General features: G+C 39.9%; 1 protein-coding gene across 3 annotated transcripts in view; it reads right to left on the bottom strand.

Moving 5' to 3' along the window:
- The window catches only part of ASPM (assembly factor for spindle microtubules), a 58,218-nt gene that overhangs the window by 33,080 nt on the left and 11,218 nt on the right, over positions 1 to 13,920 (bottom strand). For all 3 annotated transcript variants that reach the window (XM_082612985.1, XM_082612984.1, XM_082612986.1), the window contains exons 3-9: positions 12,309 to 13,800; positions 5,779 to 5,883; positions 5,230 to 5,376; positions 3,280 to 3,525; positions 2,934 to 3,001; positions 791 to 932; positions 143 to 273 (exon numbers count right to left, since the gene is read on the bottom strand). In XM_082612985.1, the coding sequence (XP_082469111.1) occupies positions 143 to 273; positions 791 to 932; positions 2,934 to 3,001; positions 3,280 to 3,525; positions 5,230 to 5,376; positions 5,779 to 5,883; positions 12,309 to 13,800 (2,331 nt within the window). The remainder of the gene's footprint in view (positions 1 to 142; positions 274 to 790; positions 933 to 2,933; positions 3,002 to 3,279; positions 3,526 to 5,229; positions 5,377 to 5,778; positions 5,884 to 12,308; positions 13,801 to 13,920) is intronic.

Here is a 13,920-nt window from a genome sequence, read left to right on the forward strand (position 1 = left end):
GACCTACTAGGTAGGCATTCTTATTCTACTCCAGAGTCCTGTTCTTTGGGAAACTCACTTTTTCTAAGGAGGAAATATACAATAAAAACAGGCAGAAGTCTTAAATGTGAAATATAAAACAAATATAAAATGAAAACTATACCTTGAACTCAGCATCTTTACAGAAGAGACAAGGATCATGATCAATAAGTCTGGAGATTTTAGCATAATCAAGGAAACAAACCAGCAACAATAGCTTTTTCAATGTAAACTTAGACAAAGCTTCTTCATGACCTGTAATAAAATACAAAAGAGTCTAGCAAGTTAACCTGTGCAAGTTTTTTTGTTTTGTTTTGTTTCTGAAATATTTTTCTATATTTATTTATTCTGTTGTGCTTTTAGTCTATATATTCCTACTGAGGATTCTTGAGATGCGTTTTATATTTTAAAGTCAAATTATCTTGGAATTCTTTATAAGATTATAAAACTCCTTATATTTACCTTTTTTTTGGCTGGGTTGGTTGCTTTGTTTTGGCAGGGGGAATGTAAATTGGTGCAGCCACTATGGAAAACAGTATGGAGGTGCCTCAAAAAACTAAGACCACTGCTGGGTATACATCCAAAGAAGACAAAAATGCTAATTCAAAAAGATACATGCACCCCACTGTTCATAGCAGCATCATTTACAATAGCCAAGAGATGGAAGCAACAACCTAAGTGTCCATCAACAGATGAAGGGATAAAGAAGATGTGGTATGTACATAATATATAGACATATAGATATATCTGCAGTTGAGGCAGAACCACTTACCATCTCCATATAGATGAGGAACGGTCGGGTGCCTATACTCGGCTGCAATATCAGGATTCCAAAGCAAGCGATTCAGAATAAACATTGCCAACCCTGTGACATCACTGTTGTCTTCCAAAGGGATGAGTTCTCCATATATTGTCTAAAAAGAAATTCATGCTAAAGTTGGGACTGTGTCATCTCTGAGGATCACTGAGATGCAGAAGGGGAAAGACAGACAATGATGGTCTAAGGAACTGGTGCTGTTCTACGTCCTAGATAGTATGGGAATAATAGGAATATTTGCTACAACTCTTTGGACTGAACAAATATGTTTTGTGCAATTTTTAGTGCATACAGTATATTTCACAATGAAAAAGAGACGAAAGCTCATGACTAAGACAAATTCTTAAAAATCATGTGACAAGTAATATTTACATTTTAATTTTTTCCTTTAAGAACTATCAAATGTAGGCCTGTTGCTCAAATTTAATTATAACTGTCCCACAGAGTATATCATGAAGGTGCAACAGACACGTAAATAATTCTAAACTTTCTAATAGTTAACAAATGGAAAACCATCTGTAAACCATGGTTTGAAACCATCTGGGACTCTCAGATCTGTATATAATCGATTAAAATATGTCATTAATTTAACATCAATATGATTATTATTAACGATTTTTAAAGCAATTAGGAAAAACTAAAAATATATCAAATTATATTTTATAATCTTACACTGACAAAACTAGACAAATCATGGAAAAGTATTAATATCTGCCAAAATACAGAAATTTTATCTTTATTTACTTTTATTTTTGGCCTGTGATGCTTTTTTAAGATCCTCAAAGGTCACACCCACTAGCAGAACCCTAAGGTGTGGTATAAAGTAGAATGTTTTGTCCACAATTATTCATCCCTCCCTTCCCTTTAAAAAGTCTTATTCCCAACAAATGGCATAGACTTGCTGTGTCTCTTGTGAGAGAACAAATATTTCTGCCTCATTTGTGTCTGGACAGATAATGCACTTTGGCCAGAAATATGTCTGGTAGTGATGCACACTACATGTAAGCAGAAGTTTTAAAAGGCATTGCATGTTTCCACCGAACTCTCCTACGATTTACCTCTGCCACAAAAAAGCTATGCCCCAAATAGACAGGTTCTACTTTAATTGAGGTTCTGGAACTATTTGACATGTGAAAGCACAGCCAGGTGATACATAATTTTCTAATTAATCTTTCACTGAAAGAAATAAGAAATTGAATTGAATTTCAAATCAATTGAAATAAGAATTAAAGTAAGAAGTCTTAGCAAGGACACTATCGAGCTGAGTGACCAGAGTACGCTTCTTATTCATTGCCTCAATTCCTTGATAAATAGCCAGAATATTGTAAAGATTCCTTTCAGTACCAAAGATTTTTTTATTCAAAAGCCTAGAAGTAATTGAAGCAAGAATGAGATATCCCACATGACAAAAGTAAAAAGCCTAAACAAAATATGAGTACACCAGTAAAAGACTAAAGGAAATGGAAACACTGAGGATTGTAATAAAATAATATTTTTAAGAGTCAACTCCTAGTGGCTTTCTAATTCAGTTAGTTTTAACATTTTAAATATTATTAAACCATGCACCATGTGAAAAACTCAATTCCGATGACGTTTTCATGAGAGGTATTCCATCAAAATGGTTCCAAAGGCATCAGACTGGTGTAGATTCCAGTCCGGACCAGTCATTGGCATTCAGCGAGTCACTTAACATCTGAGCTTCTGTTTTGTCAGGGAAGTTGAACTAATAATATATACCTCACTGGGTTTTATAGAGATTTAAACTAGGAAATGTATTTACAGCACCCTGGTATTGTCATTGGTAAATGCTCAGAAAGGAGCTAACTATACTTGTTATTTCATCTGGTACCAAATTATATATTGTATATATTTAAGAAACTAACAGGAAAATTGCTATATAACAAAACGGCAATAATATATAATGATAGGGTCTATTAACCTAATGAGCATTTATTAAGGGACCTTAAATTTCATACTGAAAGATCAATTAAGCTAATCAAATGACTTTATAAGTGAAACCATCATTTTATTAAAGAGTCTATTAAAAGTATATAATAAAAAGATGTTTCTTTTTTCAAAAACTGAAAGGTGTACTTACCTCTAGGCCGATTCGTAGCCACAAAGGATTATATGACAACAACCAATTCAAGACTTTCTGCCGTTCTCCTGAAATACATGTGAAAAGGAAGTAAGGTCAGATCACTAACCAAATAGAGACAGTAAATAAAATTTCATGGAGAGAAATCAGTGGCCAAAAAGGAAAATCACATATATGAAATAAGTTAAAGTATACTTCCACTCTTTAATATACGTACATGATCACATTTAAGTTTGTGAGATTTTAGGCCACAAAGTGAAACCATGTACATATATTTGACTCTGAAATAAAAAATTTCTAGAGTGTTTTTAACCGATTAATCTCAAGATTTCTATAATCTTCTTACCCACATCTTTCCAGAGGTGTCTGTCTTTTCGAACAATTAACCGCCTAGCTTCAATTTCAATTTCAAGCTTTTTCATAGCTTTAACCATTTTTTCAGAAGTAAATAAGCGACACGCAGCACGACGTAATCTATTCAACCTGCAGCGAGCGGTATAAGCTCTGAGAGACACTTCATCCTTGGTAGGAGCTCTCGGGACACTTATTTTATGTTGACTCTCTACTCCCAAAAGAAGAGTGGAAGCATTTACTGGGTAAAAATGGAAGAAGGAATGTTTCTGGTTAAACAATATTTATATACATTTTAAAACCCAGCAATAGATGCAATTGAAGATGGTCAAGACAGAACGTATTCCCCGCCCCTTCCAGCCTGCTTCTTCTCTTTCCCACCTCAAAATAAAGGTGTCACCATTCACTCAGAACCTTAGGCCATCCTACCATTGCAGCATCTTGGCTCTGCCTTCAAACTGTATCCCAAGTCTAACCATTTCTCACAACCACTATTGTCCAGGTTCCGACATGATCACCTCTAACCCAGACTAATGGGAGAGCCTCCCTGACTGGTTTCACTGCTTCCACCCTCTTTATAAATTAGAAAGCTAAGCTGCTAAAGAATGTGATTTGTTAAAATCAGTTAAATTTTGAAATGCAATTTGAATTTTTATAAAACACATTTTCTCTCAAAAAGAGAACTAAAAATCATGCTTTGTTTACTTTTGGAAAATAAAGAAAAGTGCCTCAGAGATCATCTAATCAAAGGGCCTTTTCATGTAAAATTCCCATACACACTTCTCTGACACTTACAGACCAGTGTCTGCTGGAACACTGCAGCAATGGAGAAAGCATCTCCCTAAAGTCAGCCTGGGTGTTGCTTTGGCAAGTTAAATATTTTAAAGGGTTTTTCCTTATCTTGAGTAGAACTGATCCCAATACCAACTTCCATGGGAGAGCAGCCCAAGTGAAGCTTCCTTCTCTCAGGAGAAAACTCTTTAAATATTTGAAGGATACCATGTTTCCATCCTGTTCTATACTTGAGTTTTTCCCTTTTCCAGAACAAACACGGAAATATTTTAAAAATTCCCCATATCAACTGGTTTTCAGAGCCCTCATAATTATATACTTGTCTACAAACTCCGTAAACAAAGGTACAGTGGAGACAACATCCCTAATCAGGCCACACAAGACTTAAATTGATTCACCAGGACATTACACTTCATTAATGCAGCTAAGACTGAACTGGATTTCTAGGCATCCATGTCTCACTGTTAGTGCAGATTGAATCTATACTAAAATAAAACCCATTCACTGCCAAGGCTAGAAATCGAACTGGCTGAGGAGCAGGAAGATAAAGCAAAAATAAAAAGTAAAGTTCGGAACTTTCAGCACAAAATTCTCACCTGCAAAATCTTGAGCATTTGTGTTAATGATCTAGTGAGCCATGCCATTAACTACAATGTAATAAACATGTATAACTAAAGAATGAAAACTCACGTTAAAAAACTACCTGTTAAGGGACGTCCCTGGTGGCACAGTGGTTAAGAATCCGCCTGCCAATGCAGGGGACACGGGTTCGAGCCCTGGTCCGGGAAGATCCCACATGCCGCAGAACAACTAAACCCGTGGGCCACAACTACTGAGCCTGCGCTCTAGAGCCCGCAAGCCACAACTACTGAGCCCATGTGCTGCAACTACTGAAGCCCGCGCGCCTAGAGCCAGTGCTCCGCAACAAGAGAAGCCACCACAATGAGAAGCCCACACACTGCAACGAAGAGTAGCCTCCGCTTGCCACAACTAGAGAAAGCCCATGCGCAGCAACAAAGACCCAACGTGGCCAAAAATAAATATAAAATAAATTAAATAATTAAAAATAAATAAATAAATAAATAAATATTTTTAAAAAACTACCTGTTAAAACAAAAGTATTATTTAATTTAAACATTAACTAAATGTTTACCTTCAGAAATATTTGTTTTTACAGTGAAGTCATCAGGAGTTAATATAAAATTTAGCCACCAAGTAAAGCCCTGTTCCTGCTTTTCCTTCCAGCGTTCATCATAAAATATGTTTTTTGCAGCAAACGGCATTGGGTGTCTAGGAATACCTAAGAATACAACTAGGTTATGGCATAAGAAATTTTCCTTTAAATTATTATACAATCTATAGCAAAAGACCATTTTTACCAGCAAAACCACCTTTAAAACACTGAACAATGTTTGCTTTTTTACTACTTGCTAGAAATAGTTGAAAGCATTTTGGGTATAAAACGTAGTCGAAGTAAAAGAGAAAAAGTATGGCAGTACCTCCTGGTTTTTTAAAAATCCCAAGTAAAGTGAGTCAATTTCATTGAACTCTGAGAAAATATCCTGTTATTTGAATACACACTTTAACAATTTTTCAAAGCTTTTATTTGACAAAAAAGTATCAATTCATTTCCATTTGAAATGCAATTAATGCTTCATTCCATGTCAGTTTTTCATAGACTTTAAAGACATTAAACACTTGCCTGTTTTTAGTGGTTTTATGAAGGTCAAATTAGATTGTGCCACAGGAACAATAGGTTTTGTCTTTTTGTTTGTTTTAAAATTAGGAGTTCTGTGTCCTAAAGAATCTAAAATATGAGAAAACAGAAATAAAAAAATGAAATAAATTCTGTGAATGAACTGTTGTCAAGTTAAGATTTGGGCTCTCCAAAATCATATCCGTTTAGAAAATGATGAATAAACACTATGTGCCAGGTTATGAACTCGGGTAATAAAACTTATGTCTGGAAGTTACAGATCAGAAGCTAAAATATATTTTGTGTCTACAGAAGCTAGGGTTCAGATTCAACCAGTTCACTGTGTGTGTATATACAGCAGACTCCGTGCTAGGTGCTGAGAATGCAGAATGGAAAGATGTGGTCCCGGCCCTCAGGAAGTTCTCGGTCTAGTACAGAAGTGTAGAAAGAATCACAATACACTATGGAAGAAGTACACATGAGGAGCCATGGGACAAGGGGAGGGAGAGCTAAGTCACCTAAACAGCAGGACAGCCTCCTGGTGGGGGTGGCCCTGAGCTGACCCTGCAGTGGACGTGACACACCAGGAATGGGGGGCCTTTCGCTGAACTGCAAAGTGCCCAGAGCCAAGAACACAGATAAGAAAAACAAGACAAAAAAGAGGTTAGAAGAGGAAGAAAAGAATTCAATACTATTAAAAATAACAGTGACAGCTAATAGTTGAATACTTTGTGCCAGGCTCTATCAGAGTCTTGTAATTTAGGTTACCTCATGCAATCATCACCGGAAACCTATGAGAAGTGCACTTTTATTCTCTACATTTTATGGAATCAGGATACTGGAGCTTAGAGCAACTAAGCCACTTGGTCAAAGTCACGCACGCTAGTAGGTGGCAGAGCTGGACAGTATAGCTCCAGAGCCTGCACTATTATTCAGTTAGAAGTACCTGGTGGGCCAGTGAAGGATTAAAGTCCAGGCAGGAACACCATCATATATATTTCAGAAGACAGAATGGACAATGGACTGAAAGGAGTCAAGAGTAGAGATGGAAGCCAAAAGGAAGCTATCCCAGGGGCCTAAGTTAGCTATGATGAGAACTTAAAGGAACACGGAAGCACTGGAGACAGATTAGAGAAGAGTTATTTTCACAGCAGAACTAACAAGGCTTAATGTCAACTGACTATGCAAGTGATGGAGAATGAGAGCCCCGATGGGTCCCCGTGCCTCACCCCGGTGATGAGTGAGATAGTGGGTGGTCCCTATAAGTAACCTGTCCGAACGCAGTTCACTCCCTCAAAGGCAGGTTTCACACCAGCTTGCACTGCTGCTCAATACAAACAAGAAGTCAACTAATTAAAAAATGGACAGAAGAGCTGAATAGACATTTTTCCAAAGAAAACATACAGATGGCTAACAGATACATGAAAACATGCTTAGCTTACATCACTAACCATCAGGGAAAGGCAAATCAAAAGCACATTGAGCAAATCACCTCACACCTGTCAGATGGCTGGTATTAAAAAGACAACAAATAACAAGTTTGGAAGGGTGTGGAAAAAAGGGAACCCTTGTTGGTGCAGCCACTATGGAAAACATTATGGGGATTTATCAAAAAATTTAAAACAGAACTACCAAATGATCCAGTACTTCCACTCCTGGGTACTTTCTGAAGAAATGAAAACACTACCTGGGAAAGACACATGTTCACAGCAGCATCATTTACAACAGCCAAGGTGAAAACAACCTAAGTGGTCATCGATGTTGTATACATATGCCATGAAATATTAATCAGCCATAAGAAAGAATGAAATCTTGCCATTTTCAACAACATGGATGGATCCTGAGGGCATTATGCTGAGTGAAATAAGTCAGAGAAAGACAAATACCATATGATCTCACTTACATGTGGCATCTGATGGAAACACAAAAACAAAAAACAAACTCACAGGGCTTCCCTGGTGGCACAGTGGTTGAGAATCTGCCTGCCAATGCAGGGGACATGGATTCAAGCCCTGGTCTGGGAAGGTCCCACATGCCGCAGAGCAACTAGGCCCGTGAGCCACAACTACTGAGCCTGCGCTTCTGGAGCCTGTGGTCCGCAACAAGAGAGGCCGCGACAGTGAGAGGCCTCGCACCATGATGAAGAGTGGCCCCCGCTCGCCGCAACTAGAGAAAGCCTTTGCACAGAAATGAAGACCCAACACAGCCAAAAATAAATAAATAAAATTTTTTAAAAAAGAAAATAAACTTGTTTAAAAAAAAAAAAACAGATACAGAGAACAGGTTGGTGGCTGCCAGAGATGGGGCTGGAGGTGGTGGTGAAATGGGTGAGGGGGTCAAAAGTTACAAACTAAAAAAAACTAAAAAAAAAAAAAAAATTAATAGCTAAAAAAACTAAATAAATAAATAAATAACCCCTAAAAAAACTAAAAAAAAAAAAAAAAAAAAAAGTTACAAACTTCCAGTTATAAAGTAAGTCCTGGGGGTGTGATGTCCAGTGGGGCGGCTGGACAAGACTGTGCTGTGTATTTGAAAGTTGTCATGAGAGCAAATCTGAAAAGCTCCCACGTAATAAGAAATTTTATTATAATTATGTGTGATGAGAGATGTTAAGAAGAAGAAGAACAACAAAAGAGGATACCTGGACAGAATGGCAACAGCAACACGGCTAGAATGTTGTTGAATAATAAGACAGCAGGCTGGATACGGGGAGGTCACATGAAGACAATCTTAAATGACAGAATAAGGAGCTTGGAAATCATCTGGTGACGGCAGAGGGCCACTGAAGGTTCTGAGGCAGGAAGCAGGTAAAGCCATGGACTGGACACCAAGTGCCTCGAGCTAACTGGCACATCACAAGTTTGAGGCTGGTGGATCTCCAAAACTGTCATCCTTGGTCTGTGTCCAAAATAGAAACCTCATGTCTACCCGCCCTCTCTCTTACTCAAATCACAGTAGGATAGAAAGACGTGGTGGAACATGTACGTTGTAGACAGGGAGACCTGAGTTTAAACCGTGGCTCTGTGTTAGGAGATCCTGTGACCTTGGGCAAGTTACTGGCCCTTTGGAGGCTGAGATAAGGGACTTAGAGAAGGAAGTCATTCTATACAGAGGGGACAATTAACAGCAAGTACCCTGAGGGAAGAGAATGTTGAAGGGTCAAGGATACCAAGGAAGCCAGGGTGACAGAAGCAAGGACAGAGAGGAATGTCGGCGGTTGGGAGGAGGTTGGGGCAACACAGAGCTTCCAGGGCCTGGTGCATCATCATTGTAAGAACTTGGCTTCCAGTGAGACGAAAGGTCATCAGTGGCGTAGTAACGGACACTGTTAGAATCCACTTAACAAATATTTGAAAAGTATCGCCCTGGTTGCTCAGTGGAAAATAGACTCCAGAGAAGGCAAGGGTGAAAGCAAGGTCTGTTAGGGGGCTTGCAGTGTCACAGACAGGCTCGGATGGTGCCGTCAGAAATGGTGAGAAGTGATCCAACCCTGAATGCATTGACACTTGGAAGGAATAGAAGATAGGATTTGTCGATGGACTGAATCTGGAATCAGGCAGACTGTGTGCATTTATAGAGAAAGGGTAGGAGAGAAACACACTTAGGGACAATCCCAAGGTTTGGGGCCTGAAATGAGAGGAGGTCATAACAGAAGTGCTGTGTCGGGAGTGATACACCAGGTACACGTGTCACAGGAGTGGGGATAGCCAAAGGCTGGTTTTGGACAAATTAAAGATGCTCATTTTGCAGTCAAGTAGAAATATTAGATGTTGGATAAATAAGTCTACAGATTAGAGGTCCATCCCAAAGATATAAAATTGTGAGGCCTCCATGTACAGATAGTATTGAAAGCTGTGAGATGGCCTGAGATCATTAAGAGAATGAGTGGAAGTATGGAAAAGGTTCAGTGACTAAGTCTTCGTGTACTCCAAGGTTGAGAGGCTGGAGAGACACAGAGTGATCCACAGAGAAACCGGAGAAGCAGCCAGTGCCGCGGGAAAAGAACCAGGAGGAAGCGGGGATGGCAGGATAGAGCATTTCGAGAAGAAAGAGATTCAAAGCATCAGCCTGCCTAATAGTTCAAGATGAAGACTGAGAAATAACCACTGGACTCAAAGTGTGGGTGTGTTCATGACCTTGACAGGAAAAGTTTTAGTAGAGTCTTCAAAATCTGGTTGAAGTGGTTTCAGCAAATAGGAGAGGAACTGGAAACAACTAACATAAGCAACCTTCAAAGTGATTTTTTTTTTACATTAGAAAGCACCTTTTAATTCAAGCACAATGTTTACCCGGAAAAGTATACAGAACTCAGTGACCTATCACAAAGTGAATACCTAGGTTCTTTCAAAGAGTTTTGCTTAAAAGAAAGCAGAAGAAAGGACCAGGGCGGCCTGAACGAGTAAGTGGTATCAGTAAAAAGTCTTTGTTTCTTTAGGAGTTGGAGGTAAGAATGGCACATCTGTGTGTCAACCAGAAACGACCCAGTAGGGGAGATGTGGGAGACAGAAGGCAGCTGCTAAAGCAACGTCCGTGTAGAGGGCGTGGGGCTTTTGGTGCCGGTAGAGCCCGGCCTCACTGGGCATGCAGACCTTTCAGGCTGTAATAGGAGGGAAGGAGCCGTGGATGAAAACACAGAGGGGTGGTGGATGCTGCGGAAGTTTCCCGCAGTGAGGCAGGAAGCAGGTTGGGGACGGAGCAGGGCGCCAGCTCCAGAGCCCTCCTGCCCAGGTGGTGCCCCAGCCCGACCACTTCCTACGCGTGACCGTAGGCAAATTACTCAGCTTCTGGATGCGTACATTCCCTCATCTTAAACATGTATTCATGACAACATGTACTCAGTATGATTGCTGTAGGTAGGTGTGAGAGGAGGAAAGAGCAAAGCACTTACAACCGGGGCCGCGGAGAATGCAGCCAGTAAATGTTCACTGCTGTTACCCATCCTGAGCGGAGGAAGGGGGCGCTCGAGAAGAAGGGAGGGGTGAGGTAGGCTGCAGCAAAGTGATGAGGTCAGTAAGCCAGGGGGATGGAGCCAAGAGGACCTACGGGCTTCACAGCGGTTAGGGGTCAGGGATTTGAAGACCAACCAGCAAGGTTCAGGCACAGAGCAGGCAGACTTGAACTGGGATTGGAATCTGCCAGACAAGCACAATGAGCGTAAGAGAGGTGAATAAAGGGATTATGAGGAACTGCGGAATCCAAGCTGAATAAGTAAGAAAGTGAGGATATAATGAGGTGAGAGCTGCGGAAATGGGGCTGGACTAGTTGGGCTTCTAGAAAAAATGCTGAGATCATAGTGAGGGAGATGCCTTTAGGACAGGGTGGCCCAAGTAGCCTGGAACTCACAAGTCAGGATATTGGGAGGCTCTCCTACAGGATCTTGAAATCATAAAGAATCATTGTAAAGTAGTAGTTTTGGAGGAGGTCTCCTGAGCCAGATGTAAAAATCTCGAGTTATCTCTCACTGTAACAAGGAGAACTCGGGTGGGAGAGTATGAAAAATGAACTTCAAGCTGTTTGTTGCTGTTTGCTTTCTTCTCGTTTAGTTTTTAAGGAAGAAAGGAGAAGCAATAGTCTGGAAGCAGATATGAGACGGCGGGGGGTCCGTTGTCCCACCGAGATACTCAAGGCCAGAGGAGCAGGAGAGAAGACAGCCAGGGCTGGAGAGGGTGGCATGAGGGCACTGTTCTCAGGGGAGGGCCAGGCTCAGCGTGGGAGCAGGAGGGAGTAGCCAGAAGATAGGTGCTAAGGGCAGTGAGTCCACAGGGCACAGACCCTGTAAAGAGCTGCGGAGAAGGACTGGACGATGGTTCCAGTCAGGCGGCGTGCAAAGAAAAATGAGATAAAATACAGAGGTGGGATATTTCCTAGGAGTCCTAGAGCTCTTTTAAATTACCCGTTAAATAACCTGTGTGGTTTGTCTTCCTGTGGGGACCTTGACTGGCGTCTGAGGGAACTGGGGTTAAAAGGTCATGATGGGATTGGCCCTAACGGTTTTCAAGGCAGACAGTGGTAGTACGGCTGTGAGCACTAGGGAAGGAACGGTGAGGTTTTCCTCAGGTGCCCTGTTTTCATTCCTAAATAACGGCCGAGTAAAGGCTGAGCAGAATGATGTCCCCGGAGCACAGGGAGTGTAAAGGCCTCCTCGGCATCCCCCCAGGTGGTGTGATGGGGCCAGGCATTCACTGGGTCCTCCCATCAGGGCCTGGACTAAGGGGAGGCACGTAAAGTACAACACTTGAGGCGGGGGCCAAAAAACTCAGTCATCAAGTATTTTAATGCAATAGTTTTTAAAAATCAAAATTAATGCAGAAAAATCACGATGAACAAAACGTTAAAAGTTTAAAAAAGAACGAGATCACAGTGATTGAAGAATTCAGCCCTGCACTACGTTTGCTCCATCTTCCACTAAGCAAATTGGTAAATGAAAATTACAAGTCAATGCAAGCTTATTGATAGCAATTTACTAAACCAAAAGAAACAGAAAATATGCCCTGCATAGCTATACTTTCATTAAAGATTTTATTAACAAGACTCACCAGTTTTCTTCTTCGGCTTTAATTTCTCTCTGTTGCTAATACGTTTCGAGGTGGAGGTTATCATTTTTGTGTTTTTAACAGTTGATGTTTTGGACTCCACAGGAGAATAATGGATCCTTTTGATCTCTTGTACTTCTGTGTATTCTGTAACTGTAACCTTCAAATTTGCATCTTCTGTGTTCCCCTCACTCTTTCTTTTACGAGCAACTAAAGCTACCTTTGAGGGAGGAGTTATCACATTTTTACAACTCTTAGGTCTACTCAGTATTAAATCTCTAGCTGGAAGAAAAGAATGAAAATCATCTTTCTCTTTGTGATCATCTGTTTCTTTTTCACACTCACCCACTACAGCACTGAGACATCTTTTTGCCTTCGGTTTATTAGCCTCCGTTTGGTTTTCTCTGGCACAAGTGGACTTTTTTTTAGTAACAGTGGCAGAAAGTATTGGGCGTCTCTTAAGAGGTTTATCATGGCTGTGACTAGAAATATCCTGAACTGCAGAAAATTTAGGCTGGTTCCGTTTCTTAAAAGTATAACAATTTGACTTCATTTCTAAAGCTTTGGATTCTTCAAAAGTAGCTTTTGGAGATTCTGAACCCTGACTTTCAGGAATACAAGGTAAAACTTCATTTTTCCTCTCATCCTGAGAAGGTTGTGAGGCCTGAGAATTTACATTTGATAATGGTGACAATTTACATGTTTGCTGAGATACACATATGTATGCCATATTATCTTTTAAAAATTGATTTGGGGACAGAATTGGATTAATTGACTCTGATTCTAGATCCTGATTTAATCCATAATTATCATTTATGAAAGAATCTGGACTTAAAATTGTCCGATAAATTTCACATACACTTTTTGACTCCAAAATCACAGGCCTTGAATTATCTTTCACACACATACCTGGCGAAAGACACATCACTAATTCTTGTTCATTATTAGCTGCACGGCTATTATTCACAAAGGAATCCGGACTTAGAAAATTTCCTTGGCTTTGTGTGATGTTCAACGTTGAAGAATAGTTTGGGGTAAGAGTAAGTTTACTGTTCTCTTCAATTTGGCCATTGAGATTATTTATGGAGTCAAAGGAAGTTTCAGTTATGACTGCCTCATTAAAATGAAAATCTTTTACAATGTTGGCACCTTCTACTTTTAATAGTTCCCCATTTTCAGATGCAGGAAGGGATGTGTAGGTAGTAGATCGACGGACAGAAACTGACAAGCAGGTCTCCCCATGGCACTCTTGGAAAGTGGGACTGATAGGTGATACGGGTATTTTATTTTCTTCAAGGGTTAAAGAATTGTTTTCTGTTGGGGAACAGCTTTCGTTCGTAGCCAGATTCTCACATGCTTGTAGTGGGCTCCTAACTCTGTCAAATTTTGAGGAAACATTAAATGTTTTATTTACATTTTGAATATTTGAAGTCTTCTGGTTATGACCTGAAGAGGCTGATACTTTCTTTTTATTAATGGTATCCCAAAGACTCCTCTGCAAAAATAAGCAAAACATACAGATTAAGTTGATAACTATTGAATAGTACCTTTAAGCAAAATTATGTATGCTACCTCAAGACTGTTAACAAAATAATTTTTACATATTATTATTTTC

Source organism: Mesoplodon mirus (assembly GCF_964341445.2).
Source record: "Mesoplodon mirus genome assembly, chromosome: 3".
NCBI lineage: Eukaryota > Metazoa > Chordata > Mammalia > Artiodactyla > Ziphiidae > Mesoplodon > Mesoplodon mirus.